At 46.3% G+C, this 16,324-nt stretch overlaps 1 protein-coding gene across 5 annotated transcripts in view; it reads right to left on the bottom strand.

Annotated features, from left to right (window-relative positions):
- The window catches only part of yars1 (tyrosyl-tRNA synthetase 1), a 35,234-nt gene extending 28,988 nt beyond the window's left edge, over positions 1–6,246 (bottom strand). For 2 of the 5 annotated variants that reach the window (XR_013500447.1, XM_078237942.1), the window contains exons 1-2: positions 6,141–6,246; positions 699–787 (exon numbers count right to left, since the gene is read on the bottom strand). Coding sequence is in view for 3 of the 5 variants with exons in the window: in XM_078237942.1 (XP_078094068.1) it covers positions 699–755 (57 nt within the window). In the remaining 2 variants the exon portion in view is untranslated. Of the gene's footprint in view, positions 1–698; positions 788–3,041; positions 3,209–6,140 lie in introns of those variants that run through there. The other 3 variants (XR_013500448.1, XM_078237943.1, XM_078237944.1) reach the window with 2 other exon arrangements.
- Positions 6,247–16,324: the final 10,078 nt, after the last annotated feature.

A 16,324-nucleotide genomic window follows, 5' to 3' on the forward strand; every position in this document is an offset into this window, starting at 1 on the left:
TTAATCTAATTCTTACTTTCCTATCAATATAATAGTCTGAACATTGTCCATTGATGTAATTTATTTGTAATAAATTTGCAACACTTTTCAGTCTTTTTTTTACATTTCCTTGTCTACATCTGTTTATTAGCTGCAAATGTGAGAATTTACAACGGTTTAAGTATTCACAAGTTCATTATGGTGGACTCTGCTCTGAATAAGAGTCATACAGACTTGAAATGTTAATGCTATTTTCTCCCTCCACAGATGCTGCCAAACCTGCTGAGTTTTTGCAGCACTTTCTGTTGTTGTTTCTGTAATAATTCCTGTTCACCAGTTAGGTAAATAACAACTGCAGCGTTTATATACAGATAACTATAACACAGAGGCTTGCAGCCTCATGGCTGCCAGTCAGCTTCTGAGCAGGTTCTGGAACAGAAACCCGAGCTCACCAGGGTGCTCCCCAACCCTGCTCCCTGGATCATGTGAACCTTACTCTGCAGATGGATCCTTAAAGGGACAATCGCCACAGTTTCATTACAGTGGAGAAGGCCATTCAATCCTACATTCCCTTCACTCCACCATTGAAATGATTAAAAGAGTCCAGTGGTTTTGCTGTTAACAGATCCCTGTAGCAACCTATTCCATACATTAAACACTTTGTGAATAAAGATCTCCTGATCTTAAATGAGTTTGGTATTCACATAACAAGATCGTACCTGCAAGTTCCTGGTGATAAGACTGATCTTTTCCTCAAAATTCTTATTGTCGCCCATGATGCTGAATGTTTCTACTGATTACCAAAGAACTGGAAGAAAAATAATGCCATTAGCTTCTGGAAAGAATAACTTCAGCTCAAAGCACTGTTGAAAGTTTACCATTGCTTACAGATGTTGCCAGTGTTGCATGTGAATCTCTCCAGCCCAAGTACTTCCTCAGGTTTAGCTGACTGATTTTTAAAGGTCTCAACAAGAATAAATCTTGTTTGACTAATTTGATTGAAATTTTGATAATGTAACGGAGAGTGCAGTGCGGCTGTGGGTACTGCAACTCATATCGTGCATATGGACTTTCAAAAAGGTGCTTGGTAAAAGGTTCCAGGACTGAGGAACTTTAGTTATGTAGAAAGGCTGGAAGAGTTGGAACTGTCTTCCTTGGAGAGGGGAAGGTTGAAAGGAGATTTGATAGAGATATTCACAATTATGAGGGGCCTGCACAGAGTAGATAGGCAAAACTGTTTCCACTGGTGGAAGGATCGAGAATGAAAGGGCACAGATTCAAGTTAACTGGCAAAGATCTGGAATGCATTGCTGGAAAGTGTGGTGGCAGATACTTCAATCAAGGCATTCTAGAGGGATTTGGATTATTATCTGAATAGGGTTGCAGGAAGAGTGTGGGGGGAATGGCACAAGGTGCATCACTCATTTGGCGAGCTGGCACTGACACAATAGGCTGAATGGCCTCCTCCTGTGCGGTAACAATTCTGTGATAAAGTACCACCTATTCAGTTTGCTACAAATATGAGGTTTTGAAATTGCTGTTTTGGGACTGTACCTTTAATGGAGGGTAAAATGGAGAAGTAAAGGTGGGTTCATATGACCCGTTCTGAATTCTGCTGATAGCAATTCTTTGTGACTTTGTTGGGGGGAGGTGGCCTCAAGTTATTGTAGTAGGAAGTGTGTGTAAGATCTTCACACTTGTAAACAATGACCCAAGCAGCTTTGCTGATGTGCTTGGATTGAAGAGACAAAAGATTGTGGGAGCTTAAACAAAGTTGGAATATTTACCCAGCTGTAGCTAAAAATAAACTGGAATATTTGCCCAGCTGTATCTAAAGGGTGGGATCCCCAGGGATTAGAAGTTATATAGTTACATAAAAAGGAACTAAGGACCGCTTCGGATCAGTTGCTGGAGAATGAAATGTTGCTTTAAGGGACAGAGTAAACTATAACGGTGGAGTGTAGTGTAGAGTTCATAAGTTGCCAACTGAACTGGTGTTTAGTCAAAGCTGCTTTTAGTTTGTTTGTTACAATCAAGGTCTTCATTGAAATCTTGTTTGATCTTTTCAGTCACTGAATTCAAATATCTCTTTTTAAAAGAGATTGATCTCTATGGTAATTATAGCAGGTTTGTTAGGAAAACTGAAGTCCAAAAGATAAAAGGGACAGCAATTGCATGGAAAGTGGTGAGTGGCTGTATATTATTATGCACCAGAGAGTGTATACAGCAGAGTTGTCCAAACACCACTGTTCTGATATGCATTAGGGCAGCACGGTTGAACAGTGGTTAGCATTGCTGCCTCACGGTGCCAGGGACCCAGGTTCAATTCTGGTCTTGGGTCACTGTCTGTGTGGAGTTTGCACATCCTTCCCGTGTCTGCGTGGGTTTCCTCCGGGTGCTCCGGTTTCCTCCCACACATCAAAGATATGCGAGTTAGGTTGATTGGCCATGTTAAACTGACCCTAGTGTCAGAGGGATCAGCAGGGTAAATATGTGGGGTTACAGGGATCGGGTCTGGGTGGGATTATGGTTGGTGCAAGCTCGTTAGGCCAAATGGCCTCCTTCTGCACTGTAGGGATTCTATGATTCTAATGACTTGGACATTCAGAGCATAATTTTGAATATTTCAGATGCCATAGAACATAGAACAGTACAGCACAGAACAGGCCCTTCGGCCCACGATGTTGTGCCGAGCTTTATCTGAAACCAAGGTCAAGCTATCCCACTCCCTATCATCCTGGTGTGCTCCATGTGCCTATCCAATAACCGCTTAAATGTTCCTAAAGTGTCTGACTCCACTATCACTGCAGGCAGTCCATTCCACACCCCAACCACTCTCTGCGTAAAGAACCTACCTCTGATATCCTTCCTGTATCTCCCACCACGAACCCTATAGTTATGCCCCCTTGTAACAGCTCCATCCACCCGAGGAAATAGTCTTTGAACGTTCACTCTATCTATCCCCTTCATCATTTTATAAACCTCTATTAAGTCTCCCCTCAGCCTCCTCCACTCCAGAGAGAACAGCCCTAGCTCCCTCAACCTTTCCTCATAAGACCTACCCTCCAAACCAGGCAGCATCCTGGTAAATCTCCTCTGCACTCTTTCCAGCGCTTCCACATCCTTCTTATAGTGAGGTGACCAGAACTGCACACAATATTCCAAATGTGGTCTCACCAAGGTCCTGTACAGTTGCAGCATAACCCCACTTGAACCCATAAAACTTGAACTGTAGTAAATAGAGAGAAGTTAGTAATATGCTTCAAGAGATCATAGACAGCCTGTTGTAGTGGGCAGACATGAAATTTAATGTAGAAAAGTGTGGGGTGATACATTTTGGAAGGAAGAACAAGGAGACAATACGATCAGTATCACAGAATGGTTACAGCACAGAGGCGATCCATCAAGGCACACTCACCTGCCCTTTCCCTGTCACTCTGCATATATTTTCCCTTCAAGTGCATTCCCTATTCCCTTTTCAAAGCCATGATTGAATCTATGCCCACCGCTCTTTTGAATACACCTTCCAGATTGTAACCAGTACCGCACAAAAAGGTTTTCCTCATGTCGCCACTGATTATTTTGCCACTCCCTTGAAATCTATCACTTCGAGTTTGCAACCCTTCTGCCAACAGGAATAATTTCTCTACGTCAATTCATAGAATCACTACAGTGCAGAAGGAGGCCATTCAGCCCATCTAGTCTGCACCGACAACAGTCCCACCAATTCCCGTAACCCTGCATATTTACCCTGTTAATCCCCTGACACTAGGGTCAATTTAGCGTGGCCTATCAACCTATCTCGCACATCTTTGGAGTGTGGGAGGAAACCAGAGTACTCAGAGGAAACCCACGCAGACACAGGGAGAATGTGTAAACTCCACATAGATAATGACCCTAGGCCAGAATTGAACCTGGGTCCCTGGCGCTGTGACGTAGTAGTGCTAACCACTGTGCCGTTCCAAATTGTGTCTGCACTCTTCATGACTTGGAACACCATTACCAAAGTTCCACACGAGTATCTCTTCTTTAAAATGAACAACACAAGCTTCTCCAATCTACCCACAGGCCAAATGTTCCACACCAGAAAACCTTTTTTTTCTTTCACAGGGTGAGCGAGACCAGCATTTTTATTTCCTATTCCTAATTAGCCTCGAGAAAGTGATAGTGAGCCACCTTCTTGAACTGTTGCAGTCCATGAGGTGTTGGCTTATTCACAGTGCAGAATTATCTTTTTTGCACTTCTCTAAAGCCTTTGCCTTTTTCCAAAAGTACCCTGCCCAGAGTTGGACACAATGGGTGGAAATTTTCCTGTCCCACCTGCCTTAGGAATCGTGGCAGGTGGGGGGGGGGGGGGGGGGCGGACCACGCAAAGGTTCATTGACCTCGGGTGGGATTTTCTGGTTTGAGGATGAACACGGCCGGAAATTCTCGGCCAATATTCCAGTTCAGGCCAAACAAGTGTTCTTTAAAGGGTCATTACAACTCCCTTGATTTTTCATTCCATGCCTTTATTCATAAACCTCAGGATTCCATTTACTATTTAATCAAATTCTTAACCTGCCCTGTCACCTCAATGATTTGTGCACATAAATGGCCAGTTCTTCCCCCACCTAGAGATGTTCCCCCATCCACAATATGACACCCCCTCCCATCCAGGATGTCCGCTAACCTATACCGACTCCTTCACCCACCCAACAGAATGTCCCCTACCTAGCCTTCCCACCCCATGTCCCCTACCAAGCCTACCCCACCAGAATGTCCCCAATCCACAGCCCACACCAGGATGTCCACTAACCGACCCCCCACCCCCAACCCACATTCCCTACCCACACCACAGCATGTCCCCTACCCATCCCTCCCCCCCAACATGTCCCCTACCCATCCCTCCCCCCCAACATGTCCCCTACCCATCCCTCCCCCCCCAACATGTCCCCTACCCATCCCTCCCCCCCCAACATGTCCCCTACCCATCCCTCCCCCCCCAACATGTCCCCTACCCATCCCTCCCCCCCCAACATGTCCCCTACCCATCCCTCCCCCCCACCATGTCCCCTACCCATCCCTCCCCCCCGCCATGTCCCCTACCCATCCCTCCCCCCCGCCATGTCCCCTACCCATCCCTCCCCCCCGCCATGTCCCCTACCCATCCCTCCCCCCCGCCATGTCCCCTACCCATCCCTCCCCCCCGCCATGTCCCCTACCCATCCCTCCCCCCCGCCATGTCCCCTACCCATCCCTCCCCCCCGCCATGTCCCCTACCCATCCCTCCCCCCCGCCATGTCCCCTACCCATCCCTCCCCCCCGCCATGTCCCCTACCCACCCCTCCCCCCCGCCATGTCCCCTACCCCCCCCTCCCCCCCGCCATGTCCCCTACCCCCCCCCTCCCCCCCGCCATGTCCCCTACCCACCCCTCCCCCCCCGCCATGTCCCCTACCCATCCCTCCCCCCCGCCATGTCCCCTACCCATCCCTCCCCCCCACCATGTCCCCTACCCATCCCTCCCCCCCACCATGTCCCCTTACCCATCCCTCCCCCCCACCATGTCCCCTACCCATCTCCCCCCCCAACATTTCCCCTACCCATCTCCCCCCCAACATGTTCCCTACCCATCTCCCCCCCAACATTTCCCCTACCCATCTCCCCCCCCAACATTTCCCCTACCCATCCCTCCCCCCCACCATGTCCCCTACCCATCCCTCCCCCCCACCATGTCCCCTACCCATCTCCCCCCCCAACATTTCCCCTACCCATCTCCCCCCCCAACATTTCCCCTACCCATCTCCCCCCCAACATGTTCCCTACCCATCTCCCCCCCCCAACATTTCCCCTACCCATCTCCCCCCCCAACATGTTCCCTACCCATCCCTCCCCCCCACCATGTCCCCTACCCATCTCCCCCCCCAACATTTCCCCTACCCATCTCCCCCCCCCCAACATGTCCCCTACCCATCTCCCCTCCCCCCCAGTCCCCTACCCATCCCTCCCCCCCACCATGTCCCCTACCCATCTCCCCTCCCCCCCATGTCCCCTACCCATCCCTCCCCAACATGTCCCCTACTCATCTCCCGCACCGCCAAATGTATCATGTACCCCGAATGTTCCTTTCCAACCCCCACCCGGCATTGCCCGGGTTCTCCCCCCGGGTTCTCTTCCTCACCCTGTGCCGCTCTCACCCGCTGATCCTCCAGCCTCGCCGCCGCCGCCGCCACCACTTGCATCAGCCACCCGCAACACTGCGCAGGCAACACAATCGAACCGCGATCATCGATGCCCCTCAGCCGCGCCTGCGCACCTCACCTCAGCTCACTCCCAGTCCCAGTGCCTGAGTGAAGCTGTGTCATTGGCTCAAGTCTGCCTAAAGTTTCTTTATTCGTGTCACACGTAGGCTTACATTAACACTGCAATGAAGTCACTGTGAAAATCCCCTAATCGCCACACTCCGGCACCTGTTCGGGTAAACTGAGGGAGAATTTAGCACAGCCAATGCACCTAACCAGCGCGTCTTTCAGTCTGTGGGAGGAAACCGGAGGAAACCCATGCAGACATGGGGAGAACGTGCAGAGTCCACACAGACAGTGACCCAAGCTGAGAATCGAACCTAGGTCCCTAGTGCTGTGAGGCAGCAGTGCTAACCGCTGTGCTGCATGCGACAGGCTGGAAACAGGAGGCACATCCATTGCACAATCACGAGCAAACATGATTCACCTGCATTAAATACCTGGGACAATCATTGGTGGCTGTGATTTCAGTTATCAAAATCTTAAGCTTTGGAACTCCCTCCTTGGGCGGCACAGTGGTTAGCACTGCTGCCTCACAGTGCCAGGGACCCAAGTTTGATTACTGGCTTGGGTCACTGCCTGTGTGGAGTCTGCACATTCTCCCCTTGTCTGCGTGGGTTTCCTCCGGGTGCTCCCATTTCCTCCCACACTCCAAAGATGTGCAGGTTAGGTTTATTGGCCATGTTAAATTGCCCCTTAGTGTCAGAGGGATTAGCAGGGTAAATACGTGGTGTTGCAGAATATGGCTTGGGTAGAATTGTTGTTGGTGCAGGCTCGATGGGCCGAATGATCTCCTTCTGCACTGTAGGGATTCTATGATTCTAAATCTCTCTGCCTTATTTTCTCCTTTAAGACATTCCTGAAACCTATCGGTTTGGTACATTGACCATGCTAAATTCTCCCTCTGTGTATCTGAACAGGCACCAGAGTGTGGCGACTCGGGGATATTCACAGTAACTTCATTGCAGTGTAAATATTAAGCCTACTAGTGACACTAATAACTAAACTTTAAAACTACCTTTTTGACCAAGTTTTTGGTCATCTCACCTAAAATCTCCTTACATAGCTTAGGGTCATATTTTGAGTTTACAGTTGTACTGCATTTCCTGGGAGAGTTGGGAATATCAGATAGTCATCGGTCTCTTCTCCTTTGATCTTATCCTCAGAACTTTTCCCCCAGTCATTGCAAATAAAGTTTTGTTTATTTTGTTAAGAATTACAAGAATTGAAACTACGCCACACCTTCAAGCAGAATAAATGAGTCTCATTTCAGAAGTGAAACTTGGCAAATCCAAAGACAAAAGTAGGTTCAAACTCAGGACACGAGTTAGATCACAGATTCCCCACGTCATTTAAGAGTGCAACTTAACAGGATTAAAAATTTGCCAATATTTTCTTAAACTGAAATTATTCAGTGCAAAACAAAACTTTCCAATTTGATGCATCAATGGCTGTTTTGCATCACAGTGTGAGGAGATACCCAGCTGGGCTGGCAGCATCAATGAAGTAAAGAGTCTAACAACACCAGGTTAAAGTCCAACAGGTTTATTTGGTAGCAAATGCCACTAGCTTTCGGAGCGCAGCTCCTTCGTCAGGTGAGTGGGAGATCTGCTCATAAACAGCAAACAGGGCATATAAAGACACAAACTCAATTTACAGAATAATGAATAATGATTGGAATGCGAGTCTTTACAGCTAATCAAGTCTTAAAGGTACAGACAATGTGAGTGGAGAGAGCATTAGCACAGGTTAAGGAGATGTGTATTGTCTCCAGACAGGACAGCCAGTGAGACTTTGCAAGTCCAAGCAAGTTATGGGGGTTACAGATAGTGTGACATGAACCCATGATCCCAGTTGAGGCCGTCCTCATGTGTGCGGAACCTGGCTATCAGTCTCTGCTCAGCGACTCTGCGCTGTCGTGTGTCGTGAAGGCTGCCTTGGAGAATGCTTACCCGAATATCAGAGGCCAAATGCCCGTGACCGCTGAAGTGCTCCCCAACAGGAAGAGAGCAGTCTTGCCTGGAGATTGTTGAGCGGTGTTCATTCATCCATTGTCATAGCGCCTGCATGGTTTCCCCAATGTACCATGCCTCGGGGCATCCTTTCCTGCAGCGTATCCAGCGTACCTGGCTGTCCTGTCTGGAGACAATACACATCTCCTTAACCTGTGCTAATGCTCTCTCCACTCAAATTGTCTGTACCCTTAAGACTTGATTAGCTGTAAAGACTCGCATTCCAATCATTATTCATTATTCTGTAAATTGAGTTTGTGCCTTTATATGCCCTGTTTGCTGTTTATGAGCAGATCTCCCACTCACCTGACAAAGGAGCAGCACTCCGAAAGCTAGTGGCGTTCGCTACCAAATAAACCTGTTTGACTTTAACCTGGTGTTGTTAGACTCCTTACTGTGTTTACCCCAGTCCAACGCCGGCATCTCCACATCATGACTAGCATCAATGGAGCCAGAATTAATGGGCAGAATAGTTGTCAAGGCCATTTTTGCATCCAAACTCCGTCACAGTAGCAGTTGGCTTTTTGGTCCAATCTTCTAGAAGGCAGCCAATTAAGAACCCAGTTCTGGGATCGTCTTCAAATTATAAACAGTGGGTGACCTGAGGAGAAAGGAAGTCGATCCTGTGCATTCTATCGCAAGGGTTGTTGGGAACCTGCAGTTTGAGTGGTGCCAAGGGGAATTACAGCAGGAGCAGGATGCAGTGGATGCAGTCTGATAGGAGTATCTGCCCCTGGATCGCTCCTGACATGACTGGAATTCCTCACACAATGACAAACTCCAACCAGTGGAACGCATCGGCCTTACAATGTTTCATCCCATGAAGTTGCACTCTTAAATTACATGGGGAATTTGTGATCTAGTTCTTGTCCTGAGTTTGACCCTACTTTGACTTTGGATTTGCCAAGTTTCATTTATGAAATGAGACTCATTTATTCTGCTTGAAGGTTAGCATAGTTTCAATATCTGTAATCCTTAACAAAATAAACAAAACTTTGTTTGCATTGATTGGGTGAAAAGCTCTGAGGATGAGAAAGATCAATGGAGAGCATGATGACTATCTGATATTCCCAATATTGCTGTTGAAAGTTATAAAGCCTTGAATGAAAGACAATTTGTGACTAACCCTTCAGTAGAGTTGAAGAGTTAATCACGATGATTGTGCAGCCACCCCCTCAGAACCATCCGGGTGTAGGCACAGTACTGGGTGAATGCAATACTAGGAAAATTGCAATGTCAGTGGAAAATTGTAATTAATGGTCCTCATTTTCACCTCAGTTGGCCTTCCTCTGTTAAAACTCCACCCAACACTTCAGGCTTCAATTCTTAATGTCAAGTTTCATTTATTATACAAGTAATTTATGTTGCTTAAAGGTGTGACATAGTTTAGTTAAACTGTGTCTGTGTTGAATATCAGTCTCCTTCAATGACGCTACACATTGATTTCCATGGGACTGCACTCATCTGGATCCATTCTTATCAAGTCTAAGCCAGATAATCCTCTACATTTGCCTCTTTCCCTGCTCTTGCACCATTATCTCTGATGTCCCCAAGAATCTATTTTTGGTCTCCTCCTATACTTACCTACCCAACCCCCAGCAATACCGTCCGAAAACACAGCATCAGCTTCTGCAGATACACTTGTTGACAGCCAGCACTTCCTCCCCACCAACTCTCTCGACCCCTCAGAAATATCTGCACTCCTCCAATTCTGGCCTCTTGAGCATCCTGGTTTTTAATCATTCCATCATTGGTGGTTGTGATTTCAGTTATCATTTATTTATTCTTTATTATTCACAAGTAGGTTTACATTAAGCTCTGAAACTCCCTCCTTAAATATCTCTGCCTCATGTTCTCCTTTAAGACACCCCTTAAACCTACCTTTTTGACTATGTTTTTGGTCTTCTGACCTAATATCTCCTTACATATGTTGTAGGTAAAAAATACCTCTGAGACTAGTCGTGAGTCAAAGTACAGTGATTTATTTTCACAAGCTTGTGGGAGAAGTCCGATTCCTAACACGGTCTCCAGACTTCTCCCCGAATACAGGTTGAGAGCAAATATTTATACATATATTTTCACCCCTGGTCACGTCCGGATTTTCTCACGATTATTGCTGCCTCGGCAGTTCTGTCCTTCCCGTGTAACCGTGCCCATCTCAAGGCTGCGACTATCTGTTCTGTCGCCTCTATGTGGACACCCCCAGTTTGTTTATCCAGCATACAAGATTATAAGTTTGCATAAACAAATTAACTGAAATACAGGGGCCTATATATCAATTTATATCGGTAAGGATGAATAGTATATAATGAATATATATGAATCTATTATTATACGATCGTAGAAGGCATACATGTCAGCTCCACCGTTTTAAACAAAGGTACACAATATAAAAGGGCACAAAATGGATTCTAGCTGGGTTCGCCACATTCCTGAACACAATTAGCTGGGAAAATCATGAGCTTGTACACAGCAGCTGCTTCTCTTATCTGTGTGGATACACGAAAACAAGTTCTACAGACACGAAAACAAGCTCTACAATGCTTCTCACAATAAGTATTACAAAGTTCGGGTTTCAATGCTTTGCACAAATCTTAAGTGTTACAAAGTTCATTAACCCGTTCCCTTCTTCACATAGCTCAGGGTCATATTGTGTTTTATAATGCTCCTGTGAAGTTCATTGGAATGCTTTACTGTGCCAAAGGCACCATATGAGTATAGGTTGCTGATGTTGCAAAGCACCTTAGTGTTAATTTTATATTAATGGTGTTTAATTGTATGCAGGTGATAGGCATTAACTGGGCATTAATATGAGCGTGCTGTAAATAGACACATACTGAAATGGTGGTTATTGAATAAGGAGCTGTATGCTTGTATTTTGATTTGATTTATTATTAATTTATTATGCGAGTTTTCAAGAATGTTAAAATGTGAATAAAGGATCTCATTCTTGTAATATGGTGCATTAGTTGCCTCCTGAGTAATGTTTGGTCAAAGTTTATATTAGTTTGTTTGTTACAGTTAAAGTCTTAAAACATGAAATCTTGTCCTGTGATTTTTTTTGAGTCGGTTACCAGGAATTCAAATCTCTTTCTGAAAGTCATAAGCCTCTACAGGGATCATAACAATCCCACACAGACCCTATTCCCACAATCCCATGCATTTACCCTGCTAGTCCCCCTAACACTAAGGGGCAATTTAGCATGGCCAATCAACCTAACCTGCACATCTTTGGAGTGTGGGAGGAAACCGGAGCAACTGGAGGAAACCCACGCAGACACGGGGAGAACATGCAAACTCCGCACAGACAGTGACCCGAGGTCAGAATTGAACATGTGTCCCTGACGCTGTGGGGCACCAATGCTAACCACTGTGCCACCCAATGAGGGAGTTCCAGAGCTTAAGATCTTGATAACACAAGCCACCAATGATTGCCCCAGGTATTAATGCAGGTGAATAAATGGGGATCATAACAATATTATGTGTCCCTTCACCTGCCTCAGCCCATTTATCAGTGAAATACCCCTCCAGCCTTTGTCAACTCTGGCTTCAACTATTCTTCTGGCAGACAATCTGCTTTTGATAAACTTCAGCTCATTCATAAGCTGCTGCCCATGCCACATTCCACACCTAATCCTGCTCAGCCATCATCTCTGTCTTTGCTGATCTACTTTGCCCTGCAGTCACCCCAATTCCTCACATTTAATGTTCTTATCCTTGTGTTTAAATAATTCATGACTTGCCCTTTCCTATCTTTGCAACCATATTCACCCATAATCTCCAGAACCCTGTCACAGTATTCATCCCTTTGATTCTGGTCTTTTGTTCATCTCCCCTTCACCTTTAACATTTCAAGTCTGATATGACTCTTCTTCAGAACCCAGGGGAAATTAAGGTTGGCCACTTTGGATGTGATAGTTGAAGTGGAGATCAGGCGGGCTCCAGATAGGAGGCATGATCTCAGATTAATGATTGGGGCTTAGGAATGAAGGCAATCTATTACAGCAGGATGGATTGGGTATGAAGGTAGGGGTCAAATCAGCTTTAACAGCAGGTTTACAAACATTTTACTTACCTTGGCAAAATAGTTTCCCTCATGGAACAGCAAGGTGGGTGTACCCAAACCAAATGAATTGCAGCGTTCAAGAAGGCAGCTCACCATCACCTTCTCAAGGGCAAGTAGTGCCCTTAAAAAAAAGAGTTGCATGACCTTTTTAGCTTTCTCCCAGTAAAACAATTTGTTAGCTGCTTGAGATTGGCCAGTTCCTGACAGGTGACATTAAGGCCAGAATTTTACCATCCCGCCTGCCACGGGAATTGGAGCGGGCGAGGGGCGGACCATGAAAATGTCCATTGGCCTCGGGCGGGATTTCAGTTTCGGGATGAGCAAGACCATAAAATCCCGCCCGAAGAGTCAAATAACAAAATTACACCAGAAGGGAAGCTGAGGGGATCTGCCAGTTTGATTGATGGGTTAAAACAGGAACAGAAACTTAAGTACCCTATGACAGTTTTCAGAAAAGTAGGGATCTAAAAGTCATGCTAAATGCTTGACATTAGATGGGTGAAGGTTAACTTTGCAAACATATGTCTTAATGACTGTGTCATAATATATGAAAGTTTAGTTCAATTGAACGGAGTGTGAATGGAGGGATACAAAAGAATGGTCTAGTTTGGACCAGGGAGCGGCGCGGGCTTGGAGGACCGAAGGGCCTGTTCCTGTGCTGTATTGTTCTTTGTTCTTTGTTCTAATTTTAACAATACGTGGTATGGAGCAGATCGTTAAAAATTCAATTTGTGGTATAAGCAAACCCAGAATTAAGTATTTTCTACATTCTCTTATTTGGTATTGGTACAAACCTTTCCTGCTTTGACTGTAACATTTAAGATCAGCCTCAATAGTGCAGACATGATGGCATCCATGGAATCCCACCATTGATTTGAAGCCACATCCATGTTCCATACCTGTGTCAGTTACTCCGAGCCCTGTTGCTAATTCAGATTGAGCTCCATTTCAGTATTTAAACAAAGCTGGCAATTATTTAAACAGGCTCACAATTTTTCAAGGTCTCAGGCCATATTGATACTGCAAAAACCATTATTTTGCATTTACTTAAATTAATAAAATATGGTTTTATTGTCTCATATTTTGTGTCAGGAAGTACATAAAAGTCATGATGAGATTCAGACAAAAATGTTTGCATTTGCTAATCCTTCTTCCTTCTGTTACTTTGAATGGGATGGGAGGTACCAACTCCTGAGAACGTGAATTCTGGCAATTATTGGATTTTCCTGAGGTCGTTTTGCACCATTTTAAAATTCCTTGGGTGAGTTCCTAAATTAAACGAGAAAATATCTAAACATAAAAAATAATGTTTCTGACATCTATATGTATTTTTGGTTTAACCAGGGCTGAGATTTGAGGATATTTGAGGGGGTGGCATGGTGGCACAGTGGTTAACACTACTGCCTCACAACACCAGGGTTCAATTCTAGGCCTCGGGTCACTGTCTGTGTGGAGTCTGCACATTCACCCGGTGTCTGCGTGAGTTTCCTCCAGGTTCTCCGGTTTCCTCCCGCGGTCCAAAGATGTGCAGGTTAGGTTAGGTTGATTGGCCATGCTAAATTGACCCTAGTGTCAGGGCGATTAGTAAAATATGTGCAGTTGTGGCGATAGGGCTTGAGTGGGATTGTGGTTGGTACGGACTCAATGGGCTGAATGACCTCCTTCTGTGCTGTAGGGATTCTATTTTATGAAATTGTGTGTTGTTGATCACTGGCTTAAAATATCGCCTTTTATCAATTTGTTTTTGGTTTTATAGGTGTAAATGTGTTCCTGAAAAACAAGGACTTGTAACAAACGGTAGTTTATTCACTAGCTGAGTAGCTACTTCATGCTTGTACTCTGTCCACGTTCCTGGGAAAACTGCGCTTCTGACATGTGACCCTTTTTATAGCCATATCATCACGTGACCACTTGGTCTACAAAGGGTATGTGACATGTGAACTGCTACTAGTTAATTGTACTGGTATTGAGCTGCTTTCCTAGTGAGTATCAAAGACACTGCAAAGATATTATCTGTAGCCTGGTGTTTGGACTGTATCGATAGCAGGCAAGCCAACTGTCACAAATTTATTACACGAGGTGTGACTTTAAAGTAAAATTGACCAAGAGGAGTCTAAAATCATTGACTGACGCTTCAAACCTGTCTTCTGTCAGGAGAGTGGTTGGAGTCCAGAATGGGATACCAGCAGCCAAAATGTGCAGTGACTCTGTGAAAGGGCCTGGAGTGGCCCTGGCTGAGGCTGCTTCTCTCTTTATGGTCTCCAAGCATAGCAAGGATAATGATGGTAGTGCGGAACCTGAGACAGGTCCTGCACCGTGTTCTGAGCTCAGGGAGCTGAGGTAGCCTCTCTTTAACTCATGGTATCCTTAATCCACCCATTTGTTTTTTTGTTCCTCTTGTGTCCTGCCAGGAGCTTTAAAACTTACTTTAAAACTTTTTTAAAATGTAATTCTTACGATTTGGTTCTAAGTACAGGAAACCCAGTTGTTGGTTGTTTCTTTGTCCATTTAGTCATCCATTCCACCTTTCCTTCCTATGAAAGGTAAACGGCCGGGATTCTCTCAAAAAAATTCGAAGTTCCCAATGTGCGGGAAAATGGGAGTAAATCCCACTTTTTTTTTAGCATGATTTCCAGGATGAATCTCCAACACTCTGTGCAATGCAGAATGCCTCAGCGTGATTCACTCTGGAAATCAGGGGACAAGGCCTATTCCCACTGAAGAGGCTGGTAACATAGCGCTGAGCGAGCCACTGTACATGCGCCAATCTGTCAGAGTGGAGATCGGCGCATGCGCAGTAGCCCCACACTGCCGGCCTTCCAATCACTGGCCAGCCTGATTGCTGGCCAGCCTCACAATCCCCCCAATCGCTGGCCTTCTGAATCCCCCCACCCCTGATCACTGGCCTCCCGGAGCTTCCTGGGCCAGCCCCTATGACCTTCCCCAGCCAGTCCCAACCTCCCCAGTTCCCCCCAGACAGTCCTGACCCTGCCACCCCTGATTTGACTGACCCTCCCCCCCCGACAGTCCCAAACCCCCTCCAATCCCGTTGACCAGCCCTGATGTTCCCCCGCTAGCCCCAATCTCCTCCCCCGACAGCCCTGATCCCCTCTCCCCCCCCTCTGCCTAGGATGGCCAGCCCCAATTGCCTTCTTCCCTCCCTCTCCCAACACTACAAGTGCAAAGTGGCAGCGGGTCCCAATGCCCGGTGGGCAGTGCCAGGGTGTCAGGCTGGTACAGTCAGGCTGGCACTGCCCAAGGGGCACCCCCCCCTTACCCCTGACCTCCTGGGAGCCTCAATGGCCTCTCTTTCCTCCAGCTGGGTTGGGCCGCCTGTTCCCTGTTAGTTGAGAGCAGGAATGAATCCCACTGGAGGAAACCACTCCTGGCAGGTGGGGGTGGGGGGAGATACTAGCAGGCCCAGAGAATTCAGTCCTGGGACCGTTAATCATTTTGAAATAGCGATTTCAATTTGATAATCAGCTCCACGCTGATTTTCAGCACAGAGCTGACTACGTGAAAAAACCTGGTCCCGGAGATGAACAGAGGCTGTGACGTCCAGCGGGAAGCCCACAAAATGGCACTCGCTGATGTCTTCCAGCCCACTGTGCTACTTCAGCAGTGCAGTGGACTGGGAGAATCACCCCTACAATGTTTTAAGAGCAAATGTTTACATTTGAGCAGGTTTCCTGGTTTCCTTCTCTCAGCCACCCTTTCCCCTGTCTGATGAGCGTTGCAAATGTTTTGTTTTGGTAAATTTGAGATTCTTGATTCAACAGGTAGGAGGGGTAGGTCAAAACCATCTAAACTTTAATTATTTCATATTGAGAGATTTCCCAATGAGTAAATAAGCTCCACAGGTCAGGTATTTCCCCCCATTGGTCTTGCCCCCTCCCATCTCCATAAGATTCTCCATCACAATACCCCTTCTAGACCCAAGTGTTCCTCCAATTCTGGCCTCTTGCACATCCCCAATTTTAATCGT

This window comes from Mustelus asterias, chromosome 21, assembly GCF_964213995.1.
Source record: "Mustelus asterias chromosome 21, sMusAst1.hap1.1, whole genome shotgun sequence".
NCBI classification, from domain to species: domain Eukaryota; kingdom Metazoa; phylum Chordata; class Chondrichthyes; order Carcharhiniformes; family Triakidae; genus Mustelus; species Mustelus asterias.